This window comes from Dipodomys spectabilis, unplaced genomic scaffold, assembly GCF_019054845.1.
Source record: "Dipodomys spectabilis isolate Male_0828 unplaced genomic scaffold, ASM1905484v1 ptg000148l, whole genome shotgun sequence".
Lineage (NCBI taxonomy): Eukaryota > Metazoa > Chordata > Mammalia > Rodentia > Heteromyidae > Dipodomys > Dipodomys spectabilis.
This window is the reverse complement of record NW_024870825.1, coordinates 2307328-2325413: the sequence shown is the minus strand read 5'-3', so window position 1 is coordinate 2325413 and position 18086 is coordinate 2307328. Positions and strand designations below refer to the sequence as shown.

The 18086-nt window shown below is 53.0% G+C and overlaps 1 protein-coding gene across 1 annotated transcript; it reads right to left on the bottom strand.

Moving 5' to 3' along the window:
- Window positions 1-10773: 10773 nt before the first annotated feature.
- On the bottom strand, window positions 10774-13881 carry Ngf (nerve growth factor). The gene is made up of 2 exons (XM_042692339.1): window positions 13766-13881; window positions 10774-11640 (listed from the first exon to the last, which is right to left on the bottom strand). The coding sequence occupies exon 2, from the start codon at window positions 11626-11628 to the stop codon at window positions 10903-10905; it is 726 nt and encodes a 241-aa protein (XP_042548273.1). The 5' UTR covers window positions 11629-11640; window positions 13766-13881; the 3' UTR covers window positions 10774-10902.
- Between the last annotated feature and the right edge of the window lie 4205 nt (window positions 13882-18086).

Sequence of the window (18086 nt, the reverse complement as noted above, 5' to 3'; positions counted from 1 at the left end):
AAATTAAATTTAAAAAAAGTATCAGAATTTATTTCTGAAAGGAATCCTGACTACGATCCTAGCTCCTCAGAAGGCTGAGACCTGAAAGATCACAGTTTGAGGTCAGCCTGGGCAGAAAAGTCGACAAAAGTCCATCTCTAGCAAATGCTAGACTGGAGGTATGGTTCAAGTGGTAGAGTCCCGGCCACGAGCAAGCAAGCCAAACAACAAACAGGGGACTGGGAGTCAATCTCTTGACTCCTGGGAGGGTCACCCACACTCCTGCCCCCTCTGTCTCCCGATTATTTTCTAGGCAGTGTGTTAGGATGGCTCAGGCTTCCAAACATCCAAGCAGATGTTTTAAAAATGGAAAAAGACTGCCTTCCTTTGGTGGAGAACTATTTTTCAACCAACGTGGCAATCCATTTCAATGAACTATTTTAAAACTTGGTGTTTGTATACAGAGCAGCTTTAACTCTGTTTAACTCTGACTGTAGTTTCTTCACCAAGAAGCAGTGGGAAGCCAGGGTGGAGGACAGGGGCTCTGGGAAGAGGCAGCGCCACTGTCTGCTGCCCACTGCCTCTCCCTGGGGACCTGCCCGTGCCCTCTGCCCCCTCAGGGACAGTTTAACACCACTTGTGTATCCCTGGAGGAAAGAGCAGGACCCAGATCTCCAGGAATCTTCCAGATTAGTGACCTGAGGATAGCCTTAAGGCAGCTCGCAGGCCGTCCCTAGCGGGGCAAGGGTCCGCCACGCTTGGCCTCAGCTCCAGCGGGCCACGACTGTGTGGTAGATGGCTTAGACTAAGGCTGCTTCACAGGAAACCCAGGTATAGAGGATCGGTCAGCTGCCAGGTCTGCTCCCCACGTCCCCAAGTTTGCCACAGGCAATGTGATGTCCTCGCAGGCCTCTGAGCCTGGCAGGGTGGCGAGGAAGAGGAGCTGCGGCTCAGGTGGTAGAGCGCCAACCCTGAGAGAAAAATCCAAGCAAGAGCCTGAGATCCTGAGCTTAAGCCCCAGGACTGGCACACAAGATGAGATCAGGGCAGAATTGGTAGGAATTTCCTGGCCGTTGAAGGCGTCCATCTCCTCGGAGCTTGAGGAGTCGAGAGATCTGTGCTTCTCATCTTGCCTCCGTCACTCGAAAGCAGAGCTGCCCCTACTTGTCCTCAACTCCCTCTGCTGCTCCAGGACATCTGCTCTGCTCAGCGGCACCTGGCTGCCGTGGTGTCCCTGTGCCCGTGGAGGAGACAGGCTGAACAACGTGATGCAGCCGAGAAGCCCCACCCGCTCGCCCGCTGTGGGCTGAAAGAAATTTGCTAGGATTGCTTTATCAAGTGTTCCAAATTGAACCTTCAAAGTGTTTTATTTTACTTAAAAAAAAAAAAAAAGAACTTCTAGTAAGTATGCAGTGATTTTAAAAAAGGAAAAAGGACCAAAAAAGGGAAAAAGCCCCAAACAATGACAGGAATTGGTCAGCTCTGCAGGCTATGTAACGCTGGCAGGGCGAGGAGGGGCATGGCTTCCTTTTCTGGTGGTGACTAGCGCTCCGTCTGCAGGGCTGTGGGCTGCGTCCAGCCCTGGGCACTCCGCAGGGAACCCACAGGCGGGGTGAACTCCAGGCCTCCACATCTGCCCCCTTCAAGTGAGATGACCTGATGTTGGTGAACTGGCCATATACGAGCACTGGGTTTTGTGAAAGACCCGATGTCCTCTGCCAGGTGACCCCTCCCCAGGGACGAGGACCGGGATCTCCCCTCCCCCCAGGGGCCAGGGTCTTGCACGACCCCCTTTCCCCTCCACTGTCTCCCTTTAGGCCAGGTGCTTGGCCATGCTCTCCGTGGCCCTGCTCCCAGCAAGGCTTCCTAAGAAGCAGAAGCAGGTTTGGGGTAAGGGAGCCCAGATCTGAGACCTTTTGGGGCTTAGTATTTTTGCTCATAAAATAAATTGGATTCAGGAGTTTTTCAGAAATGGTAAAGGAGCTCACACACACACACACACACACACACACACACACTGTTGGGGACAAACCTGCTCCTGGAATATTGGAGTGGTAAGAAGTTTCTTGCTAAACTGTCATTACAGGGGCAACATGGGAGCTTTCCTAGAAGGCTGGCCACATTTTACTAATCTATGGCACCTGTGGTGTTATGTATAGGGCCAGGCACTGGTGGCCCACACCTGAAACTCTAGCTACTCAGGAGGCTGAGATCTGAGGATCCAGGTTTGAAGCCAGCTGGTCAGGCATACGCACAGACTCTGATCTCCAATTAACCAACAACAGGCCAAGAATGGTGGTATGGATCTAGTGGCAGAGCACCAGCCTTGAGTAAAAAAGCTAAGCAAGAGTACAAGAGCTTGAGTTCAAGCCCCAATCCTGGTGTGTATGTGTCACACACTCCAAAACAACAGGAATTTATATTAGAAAGCCCAACCTTATGTACATCTCAAGTTGACCAGCCGCCTCCCCACCTCCCCATCCCCGCCTCACATACTGTGGCCGCCTTCGCCCTCGCCTTTCCCATCCCCCATGTGCCTGTGCTGAGCAGGGCTGGCCTCTCTCCACATTGCCCTCTCCACGTCAGGAAGAGCCCACAAGCCTCCAGGCCTGCCCTGGCTGGCTTTGAACCACAATCCTCAAATCTCAGCCTCCTGAGTAGCTAGGATGACAGGCATGAGCCCAGTGCCCCGCTACTCAGAACTTTTAAGCAGAGGTTCTTGGCCACTGCCTGCTCGGTGGAGCTGAGGGAGACTCTGAATACGAGCTGTGAGGGCACATAGCCTTGACGCCCTGGGTTTTCCTGCATGGGCTGAAGCAAGCCTGGTTGGCCAAAACCGCACCCCAGCCCCCCAGCCCCCCAACCCCCCAGCCCTGGTGCGGCCTGTCCCTAGGGCCAGGTTGGTGATGGGAAAGGCTTGGGAGGGGCAGTTAGCAAGGCTGCTGCTGACGTAGCTGTGGGTAGAGCCCCTGGGGATGGTGGCTGATTTCTGTAACCCTTGTCCCCAGGCTCTGCAGCCCTGGGTGGCCCGGGAGGAGCCCCGGGGCCTGGGAGTCGGGGTGAGATGGCTGCACACGCGCGTGCAGCAGAGGAAATGCTCACGCAAATCAAACGCCCTGAACCCGAACGGGGTGAGTTTTCTTTGGCTGCTGTTTTGTTTCCTTACATTGAAAATGCAACCTCCAGCCTGCAGGAAATTGGATCTGGGCGACCCCAGCTGCGTGGGAAACTTGCTCACTGCCTCCGTCCTGTCCTCGCCTCTGCTCCCTGTTTGTGGGGTCCTGACGGTGTGGAGGCGTGTCACACCCAACATATGGACAGTCCCCAGACGAGCCTGGGCCTTCCATGGCTGGAAATTCTGTTCCCTCCCTCCCTTCCTCCCTCCCCCCTTCCCTCCCTCCCTCCATCACTGCCTCCCTTCCTTTTTCTTTTTTTTGGTGTTGATCCTGGGCCTGAACTCAAGACCTCATGCTCTCACTTGGCTTCTTTATTCAAGGCTGGTGCTCTGCTACTTGAGCCACAGCTCCACTTCTGGCTTTTTAGTGGTTAATTGGACCCAAGAGTCTCACAGTCTTTCCTGTTCAGGCTGGCCTTGAACCACGAGCCTCAGAGTTCAGCCTCTTGGGTAGCTAGGATTACAGGCATGAGCCACAGGTGCCCGGTACTATTAATATTCTTATTCTCAGGGTTCCTGTATATAAGAGAATGCTTTTTGGTTGAAAGAACAGGTGATGAGATGGATAGAAAATTGGAATAAAGGCCACTGTTTCTGGATTGTAAGTCCATAGCCCTGGGATGGAAGGATATGGCCTTTAGGTTCCATGGTGCTACTTGATGTTTCTTACCAATAAAGGAAAACATTGAACAAATGGCAATCTTTCTGAACGTTATGACATTTAAGGAATAAGTTGAAAGACACTGGAGGTCCATGTCTTCTCACAAAGGACTTGGTTGTGTTTTCCAGCCACTTTAATTTTCTTTGGCACCTTTAGCTTCTCATTCTGTTCTTCCCTGTGCTTTTAAACATTTCCTCTTAAGGAAAGCAAAGAAATAGACTTTTAACTGCTGAAGAACTATCCTAAGCTTGTGATAGAACCGCTCTTCTGTCAGGTCCTTTGTGTGAACACATAATGTTTTGGTTTCTTCAGGGAGGAAACTAAGGCTAGCTGCTGGTCGCTCACTCCTGTAATCTTAGCTACTCAGAAAGTTGAGATCCTTAGATCCCAGTATGAATCCAGCCCAGGCAGGAATGTCTATGAGACTCTTATCTTCAATTAACCAGCAAAAGCCAGAAGTGGAGGTGTGGCTCAAGTGGTAGAGTGTCAGTCATAAGTAAAAAAAAAAAAAAAGCCAAATAAGACCATGAGGCCCTGAGTTCAAGCCTCAGTACTGGCACACACACCAAACCAAGGGACTTGACAAGGTAGCCTATGAAACACTTGCAGACAGAAGCACACATGCATGGAAAAGCTAGATCCCTCATATTTGACATTCCATTGCGAGGAACTCTGGCAGTAGACCAGAATTACCCTGGAGACAGGTCTCCTGACAAGCCAAGTGGTTCTCTCCCATGGTCTCATCTTCCTCCATGCTTCTTGCCTGGCTCTTCTCTGGCCCTGCCAGCCTCTTCCCAGCTTCCAGGGCCTCGGGCTCCCTCTGGTGCCAGGCCCTCTGTTCAAGGCCTCTGTCTATGGAGACTCCGTCCCTTCCTCATGTGGCTGCTCACCTGTGGCGCTCGGGGACCCGGCACTCCTATCGGTAGCACGTTTGTGGCTACTGCACCATTCGTTTGCAGATGACTGCTCTCCCTCATGAGTCTGGAAATCCCGTGTGTGATCATTGTCACCAGTGAATTTCTGGTGGTTCCTTGGATGAAGAAAGGAATGGATCGATGAATGTTGGAGAACCAGATCAAGACTGGAGAAGAAGGAAGGCGGGGAGGTGGGGGGTGGCTCAGAGGTAGAGCACTTGCCTTGCATGCATGAGGCCCTGGATTCGATTCCCCAGCACCACATAAGCAAAAAGAAAAAAGCCAGAAGTGGCGCTGTGGCTCAAGTGGTAGAGCGCTAGCCTTGAGCTAAAAGAGCTGAGGGACAGCGCCCAGGCCCAGAGTTCAGGCCCCATGACCAGACCCAAAAAAAAAAAGAAGGAAGGCGGTGCTCACTCAAGGAAGTGGACATGGCTTACCAAGCCAGGCTCCGTCCTCCAGGGGAGCACGAGGGCACCTCCTTTGGGCGCAAGGTGACAGGTGCCGGGCTTCCCAGCCCAGTGAGGCCATGGTTGATGGTGCGAAACTGAGCAAATGCTTTCCCATTTCTTTTTTTTTTTTTTTTGTCGGTCGTGGGGCTTGAACTCTGGGCCTGGGCGCTGTCCCTCAGCTCTTCAGCTCAAGGCGAGCGCTCTACCACTTGAGCTACAGCGCCACTTCCGGTTTTCTGGTGGTTTATTGGAGATCGGAGTCTCACGGTCTCTCCTGCCCGGGCTGGCTTTGAACCGAGATCCTCAGATCTCAGCCTCTTGAGTAGCTAGGATTACAGGCGTGAGCCACCAGCGCCTGGCTTGCTTTCCCATTTCTTTGTATACTTTTTCTTTATTCCCTGCTTTGTTTTTCTTATCTTTATTTCTTTTCCCCAGCTGAATCTGCCATCCGATGGGCCTGTAGTCAACAAAAGTGCCGGGTCCCAAGATACTCTGGAGCAAATGCTGAAAGTAGGTGTGAAGAGGGGGAGCACCAGCCTAGCACACTCTGCTGTCTTCATCCCTTTACTTGTGTGGTCCTGGTGGGAGGAGGCAGCCAGAAGACAGAGCTAACGTGTCTGCGGGCCAGGCCCGTGCTCGGATCTGGAACATGATGATGAGTTAGACAACTCCTGGTCTCAAGCTAACGTCTATGGTTAGGCTAGGCAATCACAGGCAATCACTAACAAACATGCTGGGGGTGGGGGTGGGGGCCATCCTGCTTTGATAATAATGAGAAGAGAAAACAAACCAAAAAAATCCAGGGAGTTATAATTCATAGGAAATTCAAAATGCAAATCTAGTGTGTTGTGGCCGTTGAAAAAGTTCTTGCAATTTTAGGCTTCGCTAGAAGAAATATATATCTATATATTATATAATATATATATATATAATATTCTCTATGGATCAAAGGAGTTGACAGTCCCATTGTAATTGGACATGCCCAGACTACTGTGTATCCTCAGGACACTATACTGGAAGAGAAGATGGACTAATTAGAGTGTCCACAGTGGTTGATGGTGGCTGAAACCCTGCCACACACGAGGACTCGCGACATTTAGTCTGGGAAAGCAAAGACTTTGATGGGAGACATAATAGCTGTTTTTAGAGATCTGTCATATAACAAAGGGCCTGGGGCATGGCCCTGGGCTGGTCAGGGACTGGCCTGAGTGAACAGGGAGATCCTGCTAAAGATCCTTCATTGGGCACAAGGAGGAACGTTCTAGATCCAGCTACGGGGCAAAGGAATCAGAATTCTCTTTCTTCAGGACTCATGTGTGCATGTGTGGGTGTGTGCATGTGTATCTGTGTGTGTGTGTGTGTGTGTGCGTGTGTATGTGTGTGTGTGACTGTCCTGGGGCTTGAGCACAGTCCCTTCTGCTCTTGTTTTTTTTGTCCAAGGCTGGTGCTCTCTCATTTGAGCCATATCTCAACTTTCAGGGTTTTTTGCTGGTTAATTGAAGATGAGAGTCTCACAAACTTTCCTTCTCTGGGTTGGCCACGAACCTGGATCCTCAGATCTCAGCCTCAGTTAGGATGACAAGCGGGAGCCACTGGTGCCCGGTAGCACTGCTCTTCTGTATCTCCTTTTGTGCTGCTCCCTCTCAGGGCTGGTGCTGATTTGCGGGTTCCTTTTCTGTCCTCACACCTCTCTCATCCTGCTTGGGGTTCTGCAGAGTGAAGTCCCACAGCAGTGGCGTGGGAGAACGGACCGTCTTGGCCGCTGTCACTGTGCGCAGCCCTGCGGAGAGCAGACACTGAATCTTGGTGCACCGGACGAAGGGACAAAAAAACATGGGTAAGGTGCTTGAGGTCACCTAGATGTGAAGCTGGCAGTCAGGATTTCACCCAGAATTTCTGCTTTTAAATACCCTCTCTTCCTCATCTCTCTGGCACGCTTGCTTCTCCTCCACTAAAATAAGCATTCATAGACAAAACAAAGCACCAGATAGGGCAGATATAAGCGAATGCAGTAGGGTTTGGGGGTCCCTCCCCCCACCCCGGGAATTTGGGGCAGAAGTGAGCGTGTGGCTTGTTGAATATGTTAAGGACAACTGTGCTCAACGGTTCCCCCAGGAGCTTGTACCTCCTGTCACCTGAACTGTGCAGTGTCTTCGTAAAAAGACATGGCAGGGTCCATGGGTGATGGGACAAACTCTCCTTCACCCACTAGAGCACCCGCAGCCGCTTCTCCTTGTGACGCCCTCCCGTCACTCCAGTGGCATCTGGCCATTCCAGTTTAATCACACCCTTACTGCTTTCCATAGCACAAAGCCTTTCACAATGAAGGAAACAACTGAAAAGCATTTTCCTCTTAATAGGTCCTGTGATTCACCAAACCACAGCCCAATAAAGCCACAATTAAAATCAATGTGGAATAAATCTCTCAATGAATAGAGCTTTGCTTTCTCTTACCACAAGCCGGCCCAGCCCTTGGATGTATGTTGGGCCCTCTTGTCCGCAGACCTCTGCGCTCTTGTCGGCTTGGCCAGCCTCGATTGCATGTCCACCACTACCCAGTGGGAGGTCTTGGCTAAGTCTTGGCTAACGGGAGGAGAGGGAACATGCGCAGGAATGTCAGGAAAGAGAAGCCCCGCCCTCCCAGAGGAAGTCCTGGCCGTGCCTGTCAGGGGCTCTGGAGGGAACTAGCAAGTTTGACTTGACTCAGAGGGACTTTTACCTACATTTTTGTCTTCTGGCTCTTGTTCTGTGTAGCTTGTTCTGTCGTAAACTTTAACATAATCACAACAACGAAACTTCAGTCTCTGAAACAACACACTTTCCAAAAGAATTTATATTTACCACCTGAAGCTGCATAGCTGTGGTCCTAGGTAAACTACAGACACAGAGGTAGAAAGCACCCAGCACGCCCGTGACACAAACACAGGACTGCTGTGCACAGATGGCATTTGCTTTGATTTTTATTGCTCTGAGCAACTCCATTCCCAGAACCCAGTGGCCGTCTGGCCCCATAAATGTGAGGTGGTTTAAGTGTGTTACCATCTTTCCCCCAGCTATCTCCTATTAGGCCAATCATACACCCCGTTTGTATTGTGTGTATGATCTTTTGCCCCAGATAGTGACATTACTATGTAATAGACTAAAGGGGAGATTATAATTTCAGTAATAATAATCCTGCACCTGGAAAGGAGTGAACTACAGAGAGGAAGAATAGCAGTAGTGTTTATAAATGACATTTTTCAGATATGACAAACAGTAAGTGGAATGTCTGGTGTCGTTTGTGGATCAGAGCCTCCACTCAGGACCATGAGGGGTCTCATGCGGCATTCCAAATGCTCCCAGCATCCTACACTATCTGTCTGTCTGTCAATCTACCTACCTACCTACTTACTTACCTATCTACCTACCTACCTACGGCCAGCACTTGGGCTTGAACCCAGGGCTTGGGCTCTGACCCTTGGCTTTTTCAGTCAAGGCTGGTATTCTACCACTGGAGCCACAGCTCCACTTGCATTGGAAGTAAAAGTCTCACAGACATGTCTCCCTGTGATCCTCAGACCTTAGCTTCCTGAGCAGCTGGGATTACAGGGTGAGCCACCAGTGCCCGGCCCAATGACACATCTCTTGAGGATCCAGGCAGTACCCCGAGAGAGCCCTTCAGTGTCACCTGGCCAGCACCTTTGCCCAAAGGCACTGGTTCTTGAGTGGCTGACCCCCTGAGCACCAGAGCCACAGGGCTCACTTGAGGAAAGGTGGGAGTGGGCGTGAGCCCCTCGGCAGGCCTGTGTGGCAGGGCTGGCTCACGGCGGGAGCGCAGGCTAAGGTGCAGCTGGAGGAATGCGAAGCTGGGAGCCGGCTCGGGATCGCTATTACAATCAGAGGACGCACCGGGCCGGAGTTCCGGAGCCCTTTGAAGGGCTGCCAGCACAGACACATGGTTGCAATTACCGCCTGCAGTCTTGGGGCTGTGCACTTTCATTATGTCAAAGTGAAAGGCCTGGTGGGGGGCAGGGGGTGGGGGACGCCAGGCCCCAGACGCGGTTTAGCCATGCCACCAAGGGCGAGCCAAAGTGCCAAGTGACCCCAACACCGGCTGCTTGGGGGCCGGGATGGCAGGTACCCACGCTCAGAGCCACCTCCCTTCTGGTTGGGGGGCCGAGGACCTAGGGCATGGGAAAAGGGGTGCCTCTCCCGCTGGCCCCCAGGCTGTGCTCCCAGCAGGATAGGGGGCACAAGATGCCTCTGAGATGCCCCATGAGTCCCACAGCTCGGGAAGTATGTCCAGGGCTGCTAGAAAGCTTCCCGAACCTCTCCTTCTCCAGGCCTGTGGGCACCCAGGACACAGCAGGGCTCGCAGCCCTGAGAGGAGCCGCACGTGGGAAGGGCCTGGGGCCCTGAGGCCGGCCTTTGAGTCAGGCAGAGCCCACAGACACGAGCGCTAGAGGCCCCCTTGCCCAGGCCTTTATCTGACTAAGCATCTCAGCACAGAATGTTCCAGATGGTGCTTCTTGAACACAAACCTGATTCCAGTTGCTTTGATAGAAAAGCCAGGGCACATTTGATCATGCTTTTACCCTACTTGCACAGTGCTCACGCCAAAGCTCCCTGCTGTTCTACTTTGCCTGCTTTGGATTGGGTTGTGGGTGGAGTGGAACAGAAAGAGGACAGAGGGAAGACATGAGGCCACTCCAGTGGCAGTGTGTGTGTGTGTGTGTGTGTGTGTGTGTGTGTGTGTGTGTGTGTATGCGCGCATGCGCACGTGTGTGTGCATGCGCGCATGTGTGCGTGCGCTCAGGTACTGGGGCTTAAACTCAGGCCTCCCACTCTTACTTGGCTTTTTCCATTCAAGACTGGTGCTCCACCACATGAGCCACAGCTCTACTTTTGCTGGCTAACTGGGGATAAGAGTCTCAGGGACATTATGCCCTGGCTGGCTTTGAACTGTAATCCTATAATCCGGTTACTCTTTGATGCAGATCAGAGGCCCATGGTTTGAGGCTGGTGCAGGTAAAGGCTTGACATCCTTATGAAAAATAAAGTCAAACAAAAAGGGCCCTGAGTTCAAACGCCACTGCTGGTGGACAGTGGGTGTGTGGCAGTTGTGGGGGCGTCATGTTTTCTTGGAGTAACGTAGTCTTTCTACATGAATCCCTGGGCACGGGGGGGGGGGGGGGGGGGGGGGGGGGGGAGGTGGGGGGGGGGAGGGTGGTAAGTGGAGCGGTGGAGCGCCACGGCAATCTCCACACAGAATGAGATCTCCCCTGGCAGCCTGGGAAGTTCCCAAGGCAGACCTAGCCCTTCCAGTCCTCCCGGGGCAGCCTCTTCCACCACACACAGAAGGCCTTGGCCAGCTGGGGCCTCCCTGAGCCCAGCACCGACCAGTCTTCTGGTGATGGCACAGCAGCCTCTGCCTTCTCTCCCTGCGAGAGGCTGTTGGGGCTGGGAGAGCCAGGCTGCCGCACAGGAAAGCTGGTGGCCAGGTGAATGGGCTCTGACAGAGGCCGGTGTCCAAGAGGGCTCGGCGAGGGCTGGGACAAGTCTCCCTGCGGCCTGTCCCCAGGGGAAAGACCATGCACATGCCAGCACACGGGCGGGATGCTTCCAAAATTTAATAAATAATGATTTCTTTTAAAACTGTATAAACTATAAATTACCATGCAGTCCTTATAATTTAAAATAATTTACAGGCTGAGGTAGGGGCCGGGGGGTGGGGGGTAGGGGCGATCAGCCCCGGCGGGCGGCCTTGCGGCTGAGGACGCACACGCAGGCCGTGTCAATGCGGATGAAGCGCCAGGCCGCCTGCTTGGCATCGGTGGTGAGTGCCTTGACGAAGGTGTGCGTGGTGGTGCAGTATGAGTTCCAGTGCTTGGCGTCGATCCCGCGGCAGCCGCCCTCCGCGGGGCTGGGCTCTCGGCATTTGGTCTCAAAAAAGTACTGTTTGAAGACGCTGTTGTTGATGTTCACCTCACTCAGCACCGCCACCTCTTTGCCCTTGATGTCTGTGGCCGTGGTCTTGTCCCCGACCCACACGCTGACACTGTCGCAGACTGAGAACTCCCCCATGTGGAAGACGGGGTGGCTGGGTGAGCGCCTGCTCCTCTGAGTCCTGTTGAAGGCCGAGCCCTCTGGGAGCGGCAGGTCTGGGTCCTGGGGGTCCCCAGACACGGGCGGGGGCTGGGTGCTGAACAGCACCCGAGGCGACCTCAGTCGCCTTTTCTTAAACAACCTGGGGTCCACAGAGATGTTGCGCGTCTCCCCTGACACCCGGGCAGCTATCGGGGCGGCCGGGGCGCCGTGGGCTCTGCGGAGGGCCGTGTCCAAGGAGTGCTGGAGTCTGGTCCAGTGCGCGCGGGGAACGGCGTCTCCTGCTGGCGCATTGCTGGCTGGGGATGGCTCTGCCCGGACGCCGATCAGACACGCAGTGAGCAGAGCGTAGAACAACATGGGCATTACGCTCCGCGCCTAGAACAAAAAGACACCGGCAATGTTGCAGGAGCGGCACTCGGGCCGGGTGCAGAGGCTCGCGCCTGTCATCCTAGCCAATCAGGAAGCTGAGATCTGAGGATCATGGTTCAAAGCTGGCCTAGGCAGAAAAGTCTGTGAGACTCTTATCTCCATGAACCACCAAAAAGTTGGAAGTGGAGGTGTGGCTCAAGTGGTAAGGCACCAGCCAGGAATGAACAAGAACAAGACCAGTGAGAGTGAACTCAAGCCCTAGGACCAGCGTATGCATACACACACACACACACACACAGACACACACACACACACACACACGCATGTCTTTCAACTCTGAACAAGGCCAGAAGAGGCTGGCAGCATGTCCGTCTTCTTTCCTGCTCCTTCCGTGTCCTGCAAGAACGTTTGCCCTGGCTCTGGCGTGAGTGAACTTTGTTTGGATATAATGTTCAAATCCTGCTGGCAGAAGTAAGCCACTTAATCCTGCCGAGTCTTAGTTTCCTCCCCAACAAAGGCTGGAGGATAAACACTGCTGCTGGGGTGGGTGTGTTCCTGAGGTCTGCGTGTGTCTGTCAGCTCAGCACCCCTGGCGAGGTCTCTGCCTTCCTCTGTTCTGGTGGAGGGGGAGGCAAGTGCTCTGCGGCCCTGCCCTCTGCCAGGACGGCTCGGAGCTCGTCTTCCTCCCTTTCACACATGCCTCTTGCGCCCAGGCTCAGCGCGAGTCCCATGGGCTGCACCCTGCACTCCAACAGGTCTGCCTCCTTGCTGATGCGTGTCCACCAGACTCACCCAACTGCCCATCTGGTTGGCACTGACCTGGTTCTCTCTGTTTCTTTCTGGTACTGGGGCTTGAACTCAGGGCCTTGCACGCTCACTTTGTGTTTTCACTCAAGCCTGGTGCTCTACCACGTGAGTCACAGCTCCACTTCTGGCTTTTTACTAGTTAATTGTAGGTAAGAGTCTCATGGACTTTGCTGCCTGGGCTGGCTTTGAACTGTGATCCTCTGATCTCAGCCTCCTGAGACGCTAGGAATAAGGTGTGGGCCACTGGTGCCCAGCTGGTCACTTATTTTGAGGACACGCTTTGGAACCTCTCCTCACAGAGGACAGTGCGGTGTGCATCACCGATGAGAGCTCCGAGAACACCATGGCTGCGGGGAGCAGCGGCCAGAGCTCACACAGCAGCCTTGCTCTGTTCCAGGTATGAGTGACTTCTATTTGTCTTGTTCCCCAAGGATGGAGGCTCACCACCTAGGGCAGAGACGCCCACTGGATGCCTTCAAATGCAGCCTTGTTGGGCAGCCCTGCCTCACCCTACCCCAGGCCAGCAGAATATTCTGTGGCTTTCCAGGGCTCACTCCCCTCGTGGCTCCACCGCAGGAGGTAATGGAGTCATGGGCCTTGTGCGTGGCTCAGAGGGCTGGCATGGCCCGTGGCGGCCGTGGCCTGCTGCCCCACCCCCGGCCGCTCGGGAGACGGGTGTGACACAGGGGACGAGCAAGCTCAGCCCGCCAGCAAAGCAGGGCTTCTACTCCGTTGTACACACCTTGCCGTGCCACATTGGGTGTGTGCTTGTTTTCCTATCTGGCCTCCCAGGTTCCTGGGTGGTACAGACTGGCGGGCACCGGCGTCTAGCTATCGCAACAAGCCAGGGCTGGGCTGCATCATTCCTATTTTGCGGCTGGAGAGACGAGCTAAGCGGGCTCCACCATGCCAGGAGCGGTGACCCCATCACGGAGGTCTGTAGCGGAGGCTCAGCTGTCCGTCAGAGGCCTGTGTGCGGCTCATGTCCAGCTGTCCTGACCACTTGGCCCCAGGAGCCACAGGGCTGGAAACCTTGTTTTTGTTTTTCTGTCATACCAGGAGACACTTCAAGCCTGAGCCATGTCTCCAGCCCTTTTTGCTTTGGTTATCTTTCAGGCAGGGTCTTCTTTTCCTTGCCTTGGCTGGTTTGGACTGTATTCTTCCTATTTTATTGTAGCTGGGACCACAGCTGTGTACCACGGTGCCCAGCCATGGGTTTAGAAGGGGTCTCACTAAAAGTTTTGCTCCCCACTTCTGCGTCCCCCATAGCTGTCCCACCTCGCCCAGCCTAGCAACCCTGGCGAGCCGTCCCCTCCACACTCACCTCAGAGTGTCCAGGACTGAAAGCTGTGCCCTTGGCAATGCTGTTACTGGGACCGGATGCTGATCTGAGCTTGGGTCCAGCATGCCATCCGGCCGCTGGGTCTGCGCCACCACAGGCCGGAACACTGTGGAGAAGGAGGGCGGGCATTAGACTCGGCTCCTCCACCTTGGGGCCCAGGGGGAGGGGCACCCTTGCCCCATGCGGCGGGAGGGGGAGGCCCATGGGATGCGTCCGGGACATGAGCAGCATCCGGCCCAGTGGGAGCTGGAGTGCAGTTACTGGGATGGCTAGGGCCTGGTCTTGCATGGAGCCGTCCGTGCTGCAGAGCAGAGACCTGCTCAGCACACCTCGAATCCAGAGTGAGGAACTGAACCGGGGCGCTTCCCACCTCCGGCATCAGGGAAGAAAATGACCCTGGGGGTCAAAGTGTAGGTGAACCCCGGAGGCAATTGACCAGAGACCAGCGACCAGCCCTTCAGAACCAACCAAACATCTGCAACCCAGGTTGCTCAAAGCCAGACTTTAAGAACTAGAAGCCATGGAGACTACACAGGGAGAAACATTCTATTTGATTTTAACTTTCCCTTTCTGGAAGCTTCCATGCTCTCTTACTTCTGTAAACCTGGCATATGAAAGTTCTTTACTCATTCATCCAACAGAATTTCCTGAGCACCTGCCAGAGAAATTCTTGGTGTCAGTGACCCAGCAGTGAATAAGACAGACAAGGTGTCTGTTCTCAGTGAGCCTTGTAGTTTTGCGTACAGATCTTTAGATTCCAGCTGTGATGGACGGAAGGGAGCAGGGTGTGACAGGCAGTACAGGTGTCCCCGAAGACTCCAGGTTGATACCTGAAGGATGGGGAGGAAGACGGGAGCAGTGCAGGTAGACCTCTGGGAAGAAGCCTGTGCAACAGCTGTCTACAGCCTCCACCTCCCGGCATTCTCTTTGAGTCAATGGTCATTTGGTTAGTTCTGGCTGGTAGCCAGGAAGTTTAGATGGATGGCCATTTAATTATTAAACACCCAACCGAGAAGCCGTTGAAAGGATCTGTCTGTGCTTCTGCTGGCCGTCTGTGACGAGCGCTGGACAGCAGTAATGGACGACTTTGCCAGCCAGCAGCCCCCAACCCAAGCCCTGCAGGCCCCTGCTGTGTGGAGAGCTCGGCCTCTCGGACCCAATTTTTACTGTGTGTGTGGTTCTGTGAATGGAGCTCAGGCCTCAGGCTTGAGAGACCCACAGCCCGGACCACCCGAGCTGCGTCTACAGGCCTCTTGCTTTGTGTTTGCTTTTCAGACAAGGTTTTGTGTGTTCGCTGGCTTTGGCCTGTGATGCTCCTACTTTTGCCTCCTGAGCAGCTGAGATTAAAGGTGTGCCCCACCATGCTTAGCCTCCTGTCTCCCCCGTCCCTAACCCACCCACCCCCGTCGCACGGGGCCCCACTCCCGAGAGGCTGGCTCACAATGTGGAGCCCATGTAATACCCCCTAGATTTCTGTGAAAAACCAGGGCCGAGGGCAGCAGTCCTTGGGATACACAGGAACTAAGAGAAATGTTCAAGAAATTAATACACTTTGGAAAATATAAAATACACAAGCATCAAGATTCATGAGAATAGTTTGCAGTTCTGTCCTCCCCGCAGCCTTTCCCTGTCTAGCTACAATCAACATCTGTGAACTGGAAACTTGGCTTCGTATTCTTTGCATAGCACTTAAATGTACTTTGATATTGGAGCTATGGTTGGCTTACTTTTAACAAGGCTATTTGCTAACATAGTGAGTTCCAAAGATTTGGAGATGCACGACGTCAAAGACGTTCTGGACTGCACACCGCAAGAACAGCAGCACAGCCGTGGCTCAGAGATGCCAGGGCTGCTATGGCTTCCTTTCTCCTCATTTCCACCTGCTGGGGAAACTCAGCCACTAAGAACGCACTGCCAGGAGCTGTGGCTCATGCCTGTAATCCCAGCTACTTGGAAGGCTGAGAACTGAGGATCCTGTTTCAAAGCCAGCCTTGACAAGGTAGATAAATCTAGAGACTCTTATCTCCAATTAACCAGCAAAATGCTAGAAACAGAGGTATGGCTCAAATAGTAGCTGTTAATCTTGAGTAAAAATGTTCAAGACCCAGCACTGCCACCAAAAATACCACCACTACCACCACCAACAAAAAGCCCAACAGGTTGCTGAGGGGGTGGTGAATTCTGGTGCTGTGGCTGTGATGTTCTTGTCTGCAGCTGTCCTCCCTGATTCTGTGCCACTGCTTCTCACTGGGAGTCTACAATACAGAGGGAAAGAGGCCATGAAGTCCTTCATGTTGCAAATCTGTTTTTCTAAGTTTTAGCTTCATCAGAAGCTTTATTAAGTATGATCCCAAGGTTTGGTCATACTCCCTCTTCTTTTTTGGAAAATAAAATTCAGTTTGGGCCACTTGGAGATGATTTGATGCGTTTTAGCTGTTTTGTGGTTTGGCATATCTGATAGGAAAACAGCGCATGCGGCCCCAGCGCTTAGAAGGACACTGGTGTTCAGAGAAGCCCGTTCTGCCTCGAGGGATGCTTCAGCACTGCTTCTAAAGTCTTGTCAAGTTCCTTAAAGCAAGTGGCATGGTAGCTCTCCAGGAGACGGTGGGGTGAATTACAAAACCCTTCTCAGGAACCTGTGCCAGCAGCTACTCCAGAGGCTGAGATTTGAGGTTCATGGTTTAAAACCAGTCCAAGCAGAAAAGTCCATGAGACTCTTAACCACTAAAAAGCTGGAAGTAGAGCTGAGGCTCAAGTGGTAGAATGCTCATCTTGAGGGAAAAAGCTAAGAGACAACACTGAGTCACTGAGCTCAAGCCCCAGGATTGGCACCAAAGAAAAACCCAGAGCAAAACCTTTCTCATCATTTCCCCCAGAGTCAGGCAGTTCTAGGAAGAAGCCACTGTGGTCAGCTGACCTTGAACCTGAGAACGGAAGACCATGCGCTGAGTGTGGTCTTTCTTCTTGGGTGTGGCCTGCCACAGTGTGGCTGGTGTTTACCTGACTGGAGTCATGGAAGAGATCTGTTGTGGCCTATGCCACGGAGACTTTCAAAATATGAGTAACTGCAAGGACCTTAGTGTGGGGGCAGGGAAGACATAGAAGCACAAAGCAGCCCCTGCCACGTGGTTGAGGGCAGAATAGCTTGAGGGAGAATGTACTACTAAATACCAGTCCTTGGAGCCTGTAGCTTAGGAGTCCTAATGATATATCTATAATCTACATCGGATGCCAAAAACAATCTTGAGACCTTAAGAAAATACCTTCTCAGTTCCAACTGACTGATGCACAAGAAAAACCACAAGAAACACACACACAAGCAAAATAAGCTCAGAGCAGACACAGTACAGAGCACAAAGCAGTGTCCCTGGCTGAAGTCAGGGTTTACATCCCATAATGACCACGGCAGGCCTTAGGCCACCACCTGGGGCTAGAAGCATGAACAAGAGAGCCCAGGGCCAGGGCCTGTCAGCTCAGATTCCAGAGCTTCATTCTATTTGCTTTACAGGATTAAATCTCCTCCGCTGCTCTGGAGCTTGCCTTCCCCACTCAGTGTGTGGCATGTTCTCCAAGCACTCGGTCAAGAAACGTTACAACACTTAAGTCTATAATGTAATTCAGATGGAAGTTCAGAAACTCAGACAAGCTAAAGATCTGTAGCCCTGGGGGGGAAAAAACCCAGAAAACACACACACACACACACACACACACACACACACATGCACACGCACGCACGCACGCACATGCACACAATCTAGCTGAAGAGATGCACAATCTAGGGCTTTACAAATCTAGGGCTTTACAAAGCTGGGAGTCCTTTCAATTAGGGCAGAAAAAGAGTGAACCTGGGGACATGAGTGTAAATAAAATGTCAGCCTTACTCTGCACAGTGTCCATAACACTAGGCCGTTCCTGTTTGAGCTGCTGGACTCAGGATCACTGCAGAAGCCACTGCTCACAGGCTGCACCCAGAACACATGGTCACAAGCACAACTGCAATTGGTACCACACGTGCAACTAGTACCACACATGTCCAGCCAGTACCCCGCACATGTGCAGCTAGCACCACAGTCCAACCACCACACACATGACCAGTACTCCCCACAAGGGCAACCAGCACCATACACATCTGCCCAGCACCACACAGTCCAGCTGGCACCACGCATGTGCAACCAACCGGTACCCCACATGTGCAACCAGCACTACACATATGCACCTGGCACCACACATGTCCAGCCAGCATCCCACCCATGCAACCTATACCATACAACTGGTGCCCAATACCTTACAGCAGATGCACTGA